General features: G+C 46.8%; 1 protein-coding gene across 1 annotated transcript in view; it reads left to right on the forward strand.

Moving 5' to 3' along the window:
- CCDC170 (coiled-coil domain containing 170) overlaps positions 1 to 15,077 on the forward strand; it is a 64,917-nt gene extending 49,840 nt beyond the window's left edge. The window contains exons 9-10 of the mRNA XM_036248751.1: positions 12,464 to 12,700; positions 14,463 to 15,077. Coding sequence (XP_036104644.1) covers positions 12,464 to 12,700; positions 14,463 to 14,663 — 438 coding nt within the window. The 3' untranslated portion in view covers positions 14,664 to 15,077. The remainder of the gene's footprint in view (positions 1 to 12,463; positions 12,701 to 14,462) is intronic.
- Positions 15,078 to 15,575: the final 498 nt, after the last annotated feature.

Consider the following 15,575-nt stretch of genomic DNA (forward strand, 5'->3'; position numbering starts at 1 on the left):
TTATCCTGAAGTGATACTAGGACTTTGCACGGGCTGTTCCTGACCCGTAGGATGTGAGGCTTTTCCTCCTGCAGGCTGGGTGCGCATGTCCTCTGCCGACCTCCTTGCTCGTGGGGACACGGGAGCACTGCTTTGTTAGAGGAAAGAAGGAGCCTCACATCCTTCCAAAGAAATCAGAGAGAAAAACAAAAGAAGTGGAAACCAGTAGTAAGACAGCTAGCAGTGGGGGAAGGTTCTGGAACAAAAAGAGAAAAGGAACTTCACCAGTGTAGACCAACTGTAATACAGACCTTTGAAAAGGAATCGTAGGTTTGTTTTCAGTTTCATCAAATTTTTCTCTTTTCTTTGTTATTTGCTTTTTTCTATTTTATTTTTGGTTTATTTTGCTATTCCTTTTTTATCTTCCTGAGATATACATCAGCTCATTAATTTTTAGTCTTCCTCCTTTTCTAATACACGTACTTATGGCTGTGAATTTTCCTCTAAGTTTTGTTGTAGCTACATCCCCAAAGATTTTTTATTTTTATTTTTATTTTTTAAATCCTCACCTGAGGATACTCTTCCATTTTTATTTTCAGTTAGAGTGGGAGGGAGAGAGGGAGAAAGACAAGGAGAGAGGGAGGAAGAGAGAGAGAGAAACATTGATGTGAGAGAGACACATTGATTGGTTGCCTCCCTCATGACCCTGACCAGGGCGGGGGATGAACTGCAACCAAGGTATATGCTCTTGGCCAGAATCAAACCCGGGACTCTTTGATCTGTGGGCTGATGCTCCAACCACTAAGCCAAACTGGTCAGGGCCCCAAAGTTTTGATACATATTAGCTTGGTTGTCACTTAATTAAAAATATTTTGTAATTTTAATCATGATTTGTTTCTTTGATACATAGGTTATTTAGAAGTATATTTCTAAATTTCCAAATATTTGGAGATTTTGTAACTATCTTTGTTGAAGTAATTTGAAGTTTAGGATGATGTTACTATCTTCCAGGGAGGATTTTTATTTCCTACTTCCAGATTCCAGGTGGCATTTTACCCTCATAGCTCAGGACCATCTTAATCCAAATCTAAAGCTATTTTGAGTATCCTCATTTGATCTGATGTAAAGTTATACACTAGAGTGAGAGTCTCTCCCTACTCTGCCTCCCTCCCCTCCCATTTCCCTTCCTCTTTTTTTTTTTTTTTAATCTTTATTGTTGGATGTAAAATGTATTATAGATGTTCCACATTTTTCCCCCATTGACCCCCCTCCTCCCCCTCCTGCGACCTTCCCACCTTTTCCCACACTATTATCTGTGTCCATTCGTTATGCATATAAGTTCTTTGGTTTATTTCTTCCCACCCCCCAACCCCTTTCCCTTTGAGGTTTGTCGGTCTAGCAATGAATTTGTGCTTCTTAATCCCTTCACCTTTTTCACCCATTCCCCCAACCCCCCTCCCAACTGGCAACCAACAAAATGTTCTCTGTATCTATGACAATGTTTCTGTTCTACCTGTTCATTTTGTTTGTAGATTCCATTGTTGATAGATATGTATTCATTGCCATTTTGTTTGTTCATATATTTTATCTTTTTCTTCAAAAAGACCCTTCATCATTTCATATAATAACGGTTTGGTGGTGATGAACTCCTTTAACTTTTTCTTGTCTGGCAAAGTTTTTATATGGCCATCGATTCTAAATGACAGCTTTGCAGGATAGAGTAATCTTGGTTGTAGGTTCTTGGTTTTCATCACTCTGAATATTTCTTGCCACTCCCTTCTGGCCTGCAAAGTTTCTTTTGAGAAATCAGCTGACAGCCTAATGGGAACTCCCTTGTAGGTAACTAGCTGCCTTTCTCTTGCTGCTTTTAAGATTCTCTCTTTGTCTTGAACCTTTTGCATTTTGATGATGATGTGTCTTGGTGTGGGTCTCATCTTGTTTGGGACTCTCTGTGCTTCCTGGACTTGAATGTCTGCTTCCTTCACCAAGTTAGGAAAGTTTTCTGCCATTATTGTTTCAAACAGGTTTTCGATTTCTTGTTCTCGCTCTTCTCCTTCGGGCACCCCCAAGATGCGAATGTTGGCATGCTTGAAGTTGTCCCAGAGGCTCCTTACACTATCCTCATTTTGTTGGATTCTTTTTTCGTTTTGCTGTTCTGATTGGGCGTTTTTTGCTTCCTTATATTCCAAATCGATGGTTTGCTCCTTGGATTCACGTACTCTATTATTGAAGCTGTGTAAATTATTCTTTATTTCAGTTAATGCCTCCTTCAATTCTAACTGTGTATCCATGATTTCTGACTGGTCCTTTTTTATGCTCTTGAGGCCCTCCCTGAGTTCACTGAGGTTCTCACTAAGTTCATTGAGCATCCTTGTAAGCAGTATTTTGAACTCAGTATCTGTTAGGTTGCTTATCTCCATTTCGCTTAGTTCTTTCTTGGGGTTTTGTTCTGTTCTTTCATTTGGGACCTGTTTCTTTGTCTCCTCATTTTGGCTGCCTCCCTGTGTTTGTTTCAGTGTATTACTTAATGAGAGGTATGGGGCTCGCTGAGACCAGATGCTGCTCGTTTGAAAGAATTTAGGAAAAACCTGAAGCAGGATCCAAGACAGGCCAATCCTATGGTTAAGCAAGTGGCAACAGCTTGGGTGGGCTTGAAAGTTGGGTGTGGTGGGGCCTCAGGGAGTCAGCAGGGCGGGGCTACCAGTGTGAGCCAGGTTGCTGGAGTCCCAGATATGGAGACTGTCTGCCGCCCCAGGGAAGGGCTCACCAAAGGAACAAGGGCCTCTGACAGCACGTTTGTCCCGGAGAAAGACCCCTCTCCAGCCCTCACTCCAGTGCCAAACAGCTCAGTTCTTCCCTGTATGTCTCTGGCGCCCCTCGAGCTGCCTCCCCTCCAAGCTTAGAGGGTGTGAGTCCGATAAGTCCGTGCGCGGGCCCTTTAAGGAGCTGCCTGGGGCTCCAGCCGCCTCAGCCTCCCTGAGCCTCAGTTCCTGCTGGTTTTTCCAGCCAGAAGTGATGGGGATTCTCTTCCTGGCACTGGAACCCTGAGCGGGGCACCTGGTGTGGGACAGGGACCCCTCAGTCCTCAGGAAGCATCTTCCCAGCCGAGGTGTCCTCCTGATTTTTATCCGCCACAGGTGTGTGTGGGACCAGCCCGTTGCTCCGCCCCTCCTACCAGTCTGGATGTGGGTGCTGCTTTAATTCCGTAGATGTAGGACTTCCATTCAGCTTGATTTCAGGCGGTTTTGAATGATGGTTGTTCTGTAGTTTAGTTGTAACTTTGATGTGGTTGTGGGAGGACGCGATACCGCGTTTACCTACCCGCCATCCTGACCGGAAGTCTTCCTTGCTCTTAAGATACAACCTTTCAGGTGCCCCGTCCAAAGTAGGAATGATTTATCAAGGATTCCACCAAAGGCAGGAACCTGGCTCTGACCTTTGTGCCCTATCTCTAAAAGGTTGACAAAATGTCTTGAGCCCTTCAGCTGCCCCTTCCAGATTAGCTAATGTTCCCACAAAACAGAGGACCCCAAAGACTGTGGATACTTTTGAGTTCTTAGCCTGTCCTAGATGTTGGCCTAGTAGTTTTTGGCATCTTCTCAGCTCTTTAATTTTTTTTTTTTTTTTATATTTTTCCCTTTATTGATTTTAGAGAGAGAGGAAGTGAGGGGGAGAGAGAGATAGAAACATTGATGAGAGAGAACATCGATTTTGGCCTTCTGCATGCCCCCTACTGGGGATCAGACCCACAACCTGGGCATACGCCCTGACTGGGAATCGAACCGGTGACCTCTTGGTGCACGGGTCAACGCTCAACAGCTGAGCCACACCGGCTGGACCGCTCTTTGATTTTTAAGATTCTTTTTCTTGTTCCTCTCTGAAATTATATTCACTGGGAGAGTTAGTCTGAACTTCCTGATGTCCTTTTCCAAGGCAGAAGAAGACATTGATTTGATGGAGAAATATAAAAATACCCAGGTAGATGTATAAAAAACTCTGTTCCGTGGTTAACAAAGAAGCGGCAGAGGAAGAGGGTGGTATTCATTTAAATCTTAGGGGAGCATTGCTGGAAAGTTGGCTACCTCGGTGTTCCATGGAGCAGTCTCTCAAGTTGAGTAAATACTTCACTTTGCAGACCACAGATCTATGGAGCCAGTATTTGTCCTGTCCACCAGGTACCTATCTGAAGCACACACAATCTTCCGTCAAGCCCCTCGTGTTCCAGCATTGCCAGTGTGGCCCTCCCGCTGCCAGCTGACCGCAGTGACCTTGCATTGGCCCAGAGGCTCTGCCCGAGGAGCCCGCCTGCCATCACGGTGGCACCGGTGCCTCTGGGCCTGGAGGAATCTAATCTACCGCTGGCTTCCTGGGCGGGAGAAAGAATGGTGCCTGCAATTGATGTTGAATAATTAGGTACCAATGAAGAAAGGGTTGATAAATAAAGTGAACTTGCGCTTTCAAAACAGGGAAGTAAACTCAGTCTTGTAGAGGTCAAAGGAAAGGACATGTTTCAGTGTAGAATGTGTCAACAGAATGGTCCAGCTTCTGCAAAGAACTGTGGGGTGGAAAGGAAGGGCAAATCGCACCGCCGACTTGCACTCACTGAGTGGTGTGGGACTCTGCCAAGCAGAGGGGAAGACAATGGTGTCACGCGGCCTGGGCGGCTCCTAGATGATGCAGGGAGCGAGCCTGAGGCATGCTGGCCAGAGACGGAGCTGAATGAGGTTTCCTAATTACACCTCCAGTGTGTTTCAGAACAGACATGCTAAAGATGTACGAGGCAGAACGAGCCGCCTGGCTGCCTCTCCCCAGTTCCCTCCGCCATTTGGCTGGGGACATCGGTCCCTACCAACAGATTTGCCCTTTCTCATGTGATGGGGTTATTTCTGTCCTCAGGAGACATTAAGAAGCTTAACTTAGAAAGTTAAGGGTTTACTCAACCTTGTTATTTCCATGCTAACCCAGTTGTGAAGTCCGGGTCGCTGCCGCGGCCGGGTCCCCTTCTCCTTTTCTGGGCTCCTGCTCTGGGCTGTGTGCTATGCCCATCCCTCGGCAGCCGCAGAAGCCCTGGCTTCCCTTGGCTCTCGGGCCGGCCTGCTCTTGCCACTTTCTCTCCAAGGAGCTGAAATTCTGTCTCTGAATGAAGCCGGCTGGGCCCTCTGAAGGGCTGCCGGGACCCCGCGACATTGATCTGCAGATTCCAGACAGCCCTCTGCCTGTGTCCAGCTACTGTGCAGCTCAAATATAATAATATGGTGTCTACACAGATACAGCATGATATAAATATCCGCTGCCATTATCACTAGTTCTATCACTGCTGAGAGTGCAAGTTGAACTGTGGGGGCAGGTGGAGCCTTCAGAACTACAACCAGGAGCCTGTGTGACGCTGGCCTGCAAGTGTGACGCGTGGCGGATCCAAATCCAGCAGCGGCGGCGGTCACGATGCGTAACACAGGACCCCTGGGCCGAGATGACCCTGTGAACCAGAAACGTGCTGGGGTGGGAGGAGCCCACACCCGGGCAGCAGAGAGCAGGGAGAGAAAGCGCACCCCGCACCGACGGGATGTGCTCCCGTTCGGTCTCCGTGACTTCGGCCTTCGTCTGCATCACCGTTTGCCTGGATTATTGCAATTATTTACACGTGGGCTTCCACTTAACCTTTTCACGAGAGAGCCGAGTTCTTATCATTGAGTTTTGCTTTTTGGGTGAGGTGATTAGGTAGCATGCGGTTCCAGCAACAGTGCCTGGTTTGAGAAAGTCCGGTTCCAGCAGCAGCAGCAGCGTCAGGCAGTGTTTTCGGGTGTGGGGACATACCTCTGGTGGCATACAAAATGTTTCTAGTGGCAACCACAGGGCATTATCTCATGTTCAGTCCTGAAGTGAAAAATGGATTCTCTTAAACCTTTATTATTTTTTTTCAATTCTTTCACTATCAAGAAGTCTTTTTTCTTTTAAATCCCCAACTGAGGATACATTTTTATTGATGAGAGAGAGAGAGAGAGAGAGAGAGAGAGAGAGAGAGAGAGAGAAACATCAGTGTAAGAGAGAAACATTAATCGCTGCCTCCTGTAGGTGCCCTGACTGGATATTGAACTGTAACTTGAATATGTGCCCTGACCAGGAATTGAACCCACCACCTCTTGGTGTACGGGACAATGCTGAGCCACCTGGCCAGGGCCAAGAAGAAAAAATATTAAGCAGAGGTTATTATTTCTTTACACTTCTGATATTTGCTAGTCTCCTTTTTTTTTTTTTATCCTCACCTGAGGACATTTTTTTGCATTTATCTTCAGATAGAGCGGGAAGGAGAGAGGAAGGGAGAGAGAGAGAAACATTGATGTGTGAGAGACACATCGACTGGCTGCCACCCACACGACCTCAACCCGGCCAGGGACAAACTGCAACCGAGGTACATGCCCTTAGCGGGAACCGAACCCAGGACTCTCTGGTTCATGGGCCGACGCTCTAACCGCTGAGCCAAACCGGCCAGAGTTTTTTGTTTTTTGTTTTTGCTAGTCTGATTTTAAAACAAAGGATAAGCCCGACATTCAGTGCTGAGTACAAGCAATAGTACTTAGTGCTGCTGTTTGGTTCTCCTTCTACGGGAGAGATATTTCCTTCTTTCTCGCTGAAAGAAGCGTGGAAGCAGCCATTCCAGACTCAGTGGGGTGGCTCCATGACCCCCGCCCCGGCTTGTCGGCCCTGCTTCACCGTCCTAGCAGCGGCTCTCCAGACTGCCTCTCCGCGCAGGCTCGCTGGGACTCTACCTCTAGCCCCCAGGAGGGGACAGGTGGAAGGACGCCCTGAGCGCCGCTTTCCAGGGACAGGGGAACACTCCGTGTGTCTGCATTGGCCAGAACTCCATCCCTGGACCCCACTTAGGCCAAGTCAGCCTGAGAAATGGGGCTTTGCTCTGGGCAGTAGGGAAGAAAGGGGGAATAGGTGTTGGCGGAGAGCCCTCAGATTTCAGTCTGCGCCACGTGGCCCAATTTTAGCATAGAGCTGTGACCCCAAATCAGAAGGCAGACGACTGAACACGAGTGGAAAGCCGTTATTATCTTCAGTGTAGTCTCTCAAGGAAACCACCCCGAGGGAAGAACGCTCTTTGGTCACCAGCAGAAATCTTCCCCTCTTGCTAACTCTTTGATAATCTCCTACAAGGCAGCTGTTCCCATGCCTCCTCCGCTCCAGAACCTTCTCCAGCCTAGCCAGTGCAGTCTTAAAATACTCCCCGCCCCCAAACCTGCCACCTTGGACTCAGCTCTGATTACCTGCCTCCACTGAGCTCTCCGTGCGTTGCAGAAGCAGAGCCCGTAGCAGGGATGTTCGGTGGGTTGGAGAGTGAAGGAGAGCTAGACTGCCCAGTTGAACACCTTCCTTTGATTTCTGCTATGGTTTTCTCCTGGTTAAATGCTGTGGTCTCCAGGAGGGCACAGCATCTATTTGGTCAATGGGGAAACTCCCACTTGGCTGCCCAGGCCTTCAGAGAGCCAGTGTGTGGTGCCTGGCTCCTGCCCTTTCAACACAGGCTCTTGAAAGCCTCCAGCTGGAGAATGTGGATCCTCAGGGGCAAGGGGGGCTCAACACATCATATTTTATTTTATTTTTTTCAATTTTTATTAATTTATTTTTGTTACAGATGTTTCTCCTCCCCCCCCCAGGCACCTCCTTCCCCACCCCCTCCCCCCGCATTGTTGTCTGTGTCCATTGGTTATGCACACATGCATATAAGTTCTTTGGTTCATCTTATCCATCCCTCTGCCCCCCTCCCTCGAGGTTTGTCTGTCTGAACCCTACTCCTTTCTATGTCTCTGGGTCTGTTTCATTCATCAGCTCACTTTGTTCATTATATTCCACAAATAAGTGAGATCATGTGGTATTTGTCTTTCTTTGATTGGTTTAACACATCATATTTTAAATTTAATCACCTCTGTTTAGGATCTTTGACTTTTATAATATAAGAGAGACTTGCCCACCAGATTCTGAAAATCTTTCCCTCAAGGAGGCAGATATCACGGGGACCCTTCTCCATTCCTTGTGGGGGTCTCGGTGACACATCAGTCTTGTTTGGGACCAGTTCTGTCCCGATGAAAGAAAATTAGGGACACAGTCTCTCCCTGAATTCTGGGCTGGATCTGAGAAGCTCCTTTCGGAGGATAAGAACCAGTTTAGCTCTGCCCCCTCCTAGGACTCTTGTTTGTTTGGAAGGCAGAGGCCCCCTGTCACCACAGGTCACCACCGTCACCGCCCCAGCTCCCAGTTCCGTCCTGTGGCTTGGCTCAGAGCTCCGGTGCTCACTCTTGCTCCTTGACAACAAGAAAACAGGCTGCCATCAGGACTGCGATAAAGTCTCCTGTCTTTCAGGAATTCTTGGCTGTAAATTCTGCTCATGAAGACCTGATTTGTGTGCTTTTAGCTCTCCAAGCTGTGCTCTGTCACCTTAGGTAGAGAGCTCACTGTAAATGTTTTTTATTCTGAGCAGAAGGTCTGAATGTATCTCCTCTTCTGTTAATCCGAGCTTTTGAATGCAACACACCAGTCCCAGCAACCTCCTTGTGTGCTACATAGTTTCTCTGCAACAGCCAGTTTGCAGGGGGAGAAAGGGAACTTTGTTTTAAAATTGATATTTACTTTATCCATGTAATATCCCCAACTTGTAAACTATTTGCTGATCTACAGAATATATTATTTAGAGCAGTTGTTTGAATAATTTATTAATAAATATACATACACATTAAAAAACGTACAGATAGAATGCATGATCAATACATCCTGTATGTATGTATTGATCATGCATGGGAAGTGTCCCTTTCTCAACTTTTTTTGGAAAACTCCAAATCTATAGAAGAGTTATAAGAATAGCATAATGGATAATCTTTTGTTCTTTAAATACTGATTCATATAATAATTGTTAACATTTTACAGATTGCTGTGTTTTGCCTGATGGGGGAGCTGTTTATTTTTGCTGAACCATTGAGAGTTAGTTGCAGACATCATGTTACTTCACCCCTAGATACTTAACAGGCCTCTCTTAAGAACAGGAGCGTGCTTCTCTGTGACCACAGCACAATCATCACACTCAGGAAGCAACACTGAGACAACACTTGAACACGGTGATCAAAGCCAGTCCATATTCAGATGTGGGTTTTGGTAACTTGGAATCCGTGAGTGATCTCCATGGTCAGTCTTTGTGGACCTGCACTTAATGGGTGGCATTTCTCTGTCTCAGTGCTTGCTCATTTCACTGGCTGAAAAGTTACTCAGAGTCCCTTCTCTGGCTGTTGGCCTTTTCCCCTGAGTATTTCCCAAGCTGCATCGGTTGTTCTTACACCTTCTTAACCGCTGGTCCCACAGCGGCTGCCAGTTTCCCCAGATACTGACTCTCACCTGCACGGGAGAGTTCAGATGTCTTGAATTTGTCCAAGCACGTCTGCCATTGACCTCCTCTCTGCCAAGAAAGAGATTTAATTTGTGTGTGTGTTGTAGTAGATAGAAATGAGCTTCCAGTTCAGGTATTTTCCCGAGGCTTCCTCAGTTTATTGAAGTCACACAAGACATTGTATATCTGATCTTCCATCGGGACACCCGGATCCCAAGTCACTTCTCCTCATATCACGTCCTTCCAGTCTTAGAAGAGTTCCTGCAGCCCCACTGACTTCTGCTGGTATCGGGGGAAGCTTCCGAGTTTGGATCAGGTCAGCTTGTGCTCCTTGCCCTGTGATTCTTACAGTCAGCAGAGATGCACTCTAATCTGAGACTACACAAAGACTTGGATCTCTGACAGTAGCTTTTTTTTTTCTTTATTGGTTTTAGAGAGAGAGGGAGGGAGAGGGAGAGAGAGATAGAAACATTGATGAGAGAGAACATCGATTGGCCACCTCCAGCATGCCCCCCACTGGGGATTTGGCCCACAACCTGGGCATGTGCCCTGACCGGGAATTGAACCGGCGACCTCTTGGTGCATGGGTCAATGCTGAACCACTGAGCCACCCGGCTGGGTGACAGTAGCTTCTAAATGTAGTCTGAGTAGGTCCCAACCATTTCAATAAATAATCAGCAGTCCAACACCTGTTGTTAGCTGTATTATTGTTACTTTAAGAAAAAGGAAAAAAGAGAAATACAAACAGGGATTTTACTTATCATGAACATCAATATTGAAAACATTTTTTAAAAATATGTTTTTATTGATTCAGAGAGAGAGGAAGGGAGAGAGATAGAAACATTGATCGATTGGCTGCCTCCTGCACGCCCCCTACTGGGGATTGAGCCCACAACTCAGGCATGTGCCCTGATCGGGAATCAAACCGGGACCTCTCAGTCCATGGGGCAATGCTCAATCCACTGAGCCACACCGTCTGGGCTAAACAACAATATTTTAAAACATTTCTCCCTCATTTCTCTTTCTTATTTCCTGGCTACATGATACCTACACTACCCACTAGTCCTCAGCCCCCCATTCTGAGTTTCTTCTAAAAGCAGCCCCTGCAGCCTCGTTAACACAGACGCTCACCTTTCTCCCCACTGTCTCTCCGCTCTTTACTTGATCACGAAGCTCAGATCTGTCTGTCGGGGAACTCCCACCAGCTGCGGCCTTTCCAGGTCTTTCATGTAAAGGGAAATACAGTAAGTGGACTTCCACGACCGACGTTTCTCCTGTGGCAGAGTATCTTCCAGGTTCATCCACGTTGCAGCGAAAATCGGTACTTCGTTCCTTCTTATTGCCGGACGATGTCCCGTTGTATGGATGATCTGCTCATCGATGGCTGGATATTTAGATTGTTTTCACTTTTTGGTGATTTTGAATGTTCTATGAACACTTGTGTTCAGGTTTTGTGTGGAAAGAAGTCTTCAGTTCTCTTGAGTATATATACCTCGGAGCGGAATTGCTGGGCCAAATGTTCGCTCTGTTTTTAACACCCAAACCCTGGCAAACAGGCTTTCACAGCAGCCGCACAGTCGGCATTCTGAGCAGCAGTACGAGGGCCTGGCTTCTCCCCCGCCTCCCAGCACCTGTCTGTCTGTCTGTCTGTCTGTCTGATGAGAGCGATCTGCTGATGTCAAGTGGCAGCTTTTTCATATTTATTCTTAGTGGGTTTAGGTGAAAAAGAAAGCTGTGTTTGATCATGTACAAGTACCTCAATTTTTTGTTGTTGTTGTGGTAATATATACATCACATAAAATTTACCATGCTAATGATTTTACGTGTGCAGTTGGTGGAGTTCAGTATATGTTCACAGTGTGCAACCATCACCACTGTCCATTTCCAGTACTTTCTCGTCATCTTCCAGACACTCTTTGCCCATTGACAACAGGGCTTTGAGCACCAGCTCCTGGGAACTCCCACTCATCTGTCTGTCTCTGTTGAAGGGATTCCAGGTGCCTCTCAGAAGTGGATTGATACAGTGTTTGTCCTGTGTCTGCCCCGCAAGAAGTAGATTGATACAGTGTTTGTCCTGTGTCTGCTCCTCAGAAGTGGATTGATACAGTGTTTGTCCTGTGTCTGCTCCTCAGAAGTGGATTGATACAGTGTTTGTCCTGTGTCTGCTCATTGCACTGAGCGTGAGGTCTTCAAGGTTCATCCAGGTTGTATGCATAAGAATCTTATCCCTATTGACGCAGATTCTTTTTTTTTCTTTATCTTCACCTGAGGATATGTTTATTGATTTTAGAGAGAGAGGAAGGGGGAGAGAGAGAGAAAGTTCGGGGGGTGGGAAGAGAAGGAGAGAGAAATATTGATCGGTTGCCTCCGCATGTGCCCAGACTGGGAATCAAACTTGCAACTGTTTGGGTGTACAATCACTGAGCCACCTGGCCAGGGCTCAGATTCTTTTTGTAAGCAGATCCGGTATACTATTAAATACTAAAATAATTTAAAAATGTGCCTCAAACCCCAGGATGCTCTGTGCTTTGGCTTTAAGACTGTGGGTCAGCTTCTCGGGGAGAGGCATGCCCCCTCCCACGCCCTTGCATGGGGTGGAATGCGGTAAAGGCAGAAGACACTTTTCCAGAAACTTGCCAGTGTAGATTTTCCTTACAGCGGTGCTGAAGACTTGCTGTTCGGTGGGGGTGTTCGGTGGGGCTTCCTTGTAGGAAAACACTCCCAGGGGAGACCGTTCGCCCTTCCTAGTGTTTCTACACCAGGAATGACCCCTTGATCAAAGAGTGCAGGTCGCTTTTGTGTAGGGAGCTGAGTCTGCGTGTAAGTACCAGCTGACTTTGTTTTTTTTGTTTAACCCAGAATCACACTCCCATTTTATCGCATCGATTTTCCGAGTAATGGTACCCTGACCTGTTGTTTATAAACTATGACTGTCTTAAGACATGTTTGTCCAGCACACGTGTTTGGCAAAGTCTATATAATTGGGATGGGCTTCCTTCTTTCTTCATAAAAAAGTTACTGAGTGAATGCCATTGACTTCTGACTTGTTTATGCAGTTTTCCTAAACAGACAGAAGAAATGAACCGCATTCCCTTGCCTTCTCAGATTAAAACTCTGGAGCAGACCAAAGCCATCGAAGACCTCAGTCAATGCAGAGACAGGCTGGAGAAGATGAAGGAGGAAGCTGAGAAAAAGCTCGTGTCTGTCAGGTCAGAACTGGACATGACGGCGCACAAAGCCAAAGAGGACAAGGAGAGAGCCAGGAACACCATGGACGTCGTAACCAGCGAAAGGAAAACACTCAAGAAATCTCTTGAAGAAGCAGAAAAGAGAGAAAAGCAGGTGAGTAGAAACCCGGCGATGACACCTTCTTGCTGAGGAGAGAGGACAATTCCAAAGCTTGATCATTGCTCACACATTTCTTTGTGGACAATTCACAGACCTTCCTCTGTCATTTCTCTGCCTGCTGTCTAGTATCTTCTGGGCATTAAAAAAAAAAACATGATGATTTATTCCGCTAAGAAAAATAATTCCCATTTTCATGGCACGCATCGTAGGAAAGAAAAAGACATTCTTATCGAAGTGACGGTAAGCCTGTGAAAAGCCAGGTCTGGCTGTGGAGAGGTTTTTACGAGGTTTGCTGATTGCCTCCAAGGGTTGCATCATCCCACGTCTTCTGACGGTTACCAGGGCTTCAGCCTTGGGAGGTCAGGACAAACCTCATCTCCAGCACAGAGCAGTTGCAGGAAATAGCCCCACGTCTCAAACGGTGGCACCCAGACTTGGTGGCCGACCAAACCCAGATGGGAACCATAAAGCAGCCCTCACGCACGCTGGTCCAAGGGGGAGAGTGTTATCTGGCGAGCTCATCAGGTCAGGCAGAAAGAAGCGTGTCCCGGGCAGCCTGACCCCCGTTGCTCTTGGCTTTCATCTCGCTCCCTGTCCGATGCTCCAAGGGCTCCGAGTGGACTCTGATCCTAGGATATTTTTTCTCTTTGGCTGCCTCTGCTCTGGCTCATGTGTCAGGCAGACTCGAGGAAGGCCAAATGCCGAGTGAGTATTCCCAGAGGGAAGCTACTCCAGAATTAAGAGCTCTGGCCACATTCGAAAGGATGCGGAACTTTGAGGAAAGCTTTTTCATCAGGGAGACGGGGCTGGAGAAAGCGTGACATTTCCCAAGTGGACTCCGTGTAGGAAGAAGGTTGGGAAGCAGATGAGCCCATGGTGGGATTGTTTAGGAGGCAGTTCTGGGTGTAAGATCTGTCTTCAGGTTAGATCACACCTCTTCTAAAACGGAAGGCACCTCTAGCGAGGTGTCGCTCAGATATCCCTGATTTGTCTGCTTTTGCTCCAGTCTAGGAGAATTCAGAGGAGTGTGAGGCACGTTTCAACCATATTTCCAGTGCTCATCCCTCACCCTCCTTGGTGTGTGTGTGTGTGTGTGTGTGTGTGCACGCTCAATGGACTCATAGTGCTCCCAGAGAGGCCGATGTTATGGGTTGAGAGGTGGCGATCTGTCTGATGTGACCTGAGCATCATTTAGAAGCCCTCCTGTTTTCATTAGCTCATACTTATCATTTGTTCTTCCTTTCGTGTAAGAGGTTCGGTGCCCAGTTAACATTCTAGCACATAAGCACTTTTCACCTATGGGCACCACCACACCAACCTTCGTAAAGCACTTTCTCGTGTGCAGAGCCCTTACACAGCCATCATTTCATTAGGTCCCAATTTCAGAACAGCTCCGGGAGGTAGGTCTATTTTTATATCCACCCTGGAAGTGAGAAAATGAAATCTTATGGAGGTCAGAGTCTTGTTCCCAGTTGCTTAATTGGGATTTTTGACTTGGCAGCCACTACCACATTGATTGGCTCATCGGAACAGTGGTTATGAAATCGCTGGAGGTTGGTGCCTGGAAGGACTTTGGAGTTAATGTAGAAGGCTAGCCTTTCTTACTTTATAAATGAGGGAACTAAGGTTAGCGAGAGGACGTGACCTACCTGCCTCATGCACACCTGGGTTTCCCATGTTGTTGCTGTTGCATTTGGCTCAACAGTAGCTGATACATTTGCTCTCTCCGCTAATGTGTTTCTGTTTGCTATTCCAGCTGGTGGACTTTAGGGAGGTGGTTTCACAGATGCTGGGCTTGAACGTGACCAGCCTGGCTCTTCCTGACTATGAAATCATCAAATGTCTCGAAAGACTGATCCATTCTCATCGGCATCACTTTGTCACCTGTGCCTGCCTCAGAGATGTGACGGCCAGGCAAGACAGGCACCTGCAAAGTCGCTTGAAACTTCTCCGTTGAACACCGTATCTCTTGAGGGATATGGAGCTAAGGGATGGGACCATTTAACAAATTCTCCAAACCTTTGAAATTTGGTCAGTAGGTGAATATTGTATACTTTGGTAATAGGGCAAGAATCCATCACTGGCAACAAAGAATCTCAAAGGCAGATAAATGTTCGATACTAAAAACACCTGTCATTTCATTTGCTAGCACTTTGGGACCCAGACGAATTCCACTAGATTGCATGTCTAGAATGAGAAATGTCAGCAAGGAATGAACATTTATTGGGTATCTATTGTGAGTCAGGGGCTTTCCTACCCAATTTGATTCTCCCAATAACCACATGGAGAAGCTTTAATGTTTTTGTTTATTTTATTTTTTAATCCTCACCCGAGGATATTTTTTTCAGATATCTTCAGATAGAGTGGGGGTTAGGGAGAGGGACAGAGAGTTACAGAGACAGAGAGACACATCGATTGGCTGCTTCCCGCATGACCCCCACCAGGACTGGGGACCAAACTGCAACTGAGGTACGTGCCTTTGACCAGAATTGAACCCATGACTCTTTGTCTGCAGGCTGACACTCTAACTGCTAAGCCAAACTGGTCAAGACTTTAATGTTTTTATTTTACACCCTCTCTGGGGCTCAGAGAGGGTGTTACCTACCCAGGAATGCAGTTGTTCGGTGACTGAGCCCGGAGGTACAGCAAACTGACTCTGTATCAAAGGCTGTGTCTCCTTTGCTACTCCACCATCCTCCAGCTTCTCCTGGCTCCCCGTGTTTCGGGTGAAAATTGCCGGCATAAAGGAAGGAAAGCATCCATGCAGTCAAGAACCGAAGTCCAAAAGTAGTTGAGATTTATGAGTGTAACCTATATGATTTCTTTAAAAAGTAATACACCTAATTATTTGGATAAAACATGCAGTCTG

Source organism: Molossus molossus, unplaced genomic scaffold (genome assembly GCF_014108415.1).
Source record: "Molossus molossus isolate mMolMol1 unplaced genomic scaffold, mMolMol1.p scaffold_m16_p_8, whole genome shotgun sequence".
NCBI classification, from domain to species: domain Eukaryota; kingdom Metazoa; phylum Chordata; class Mammalia; order Chiroptera; family Molossidae; genus Molossus; species Molossus molossus.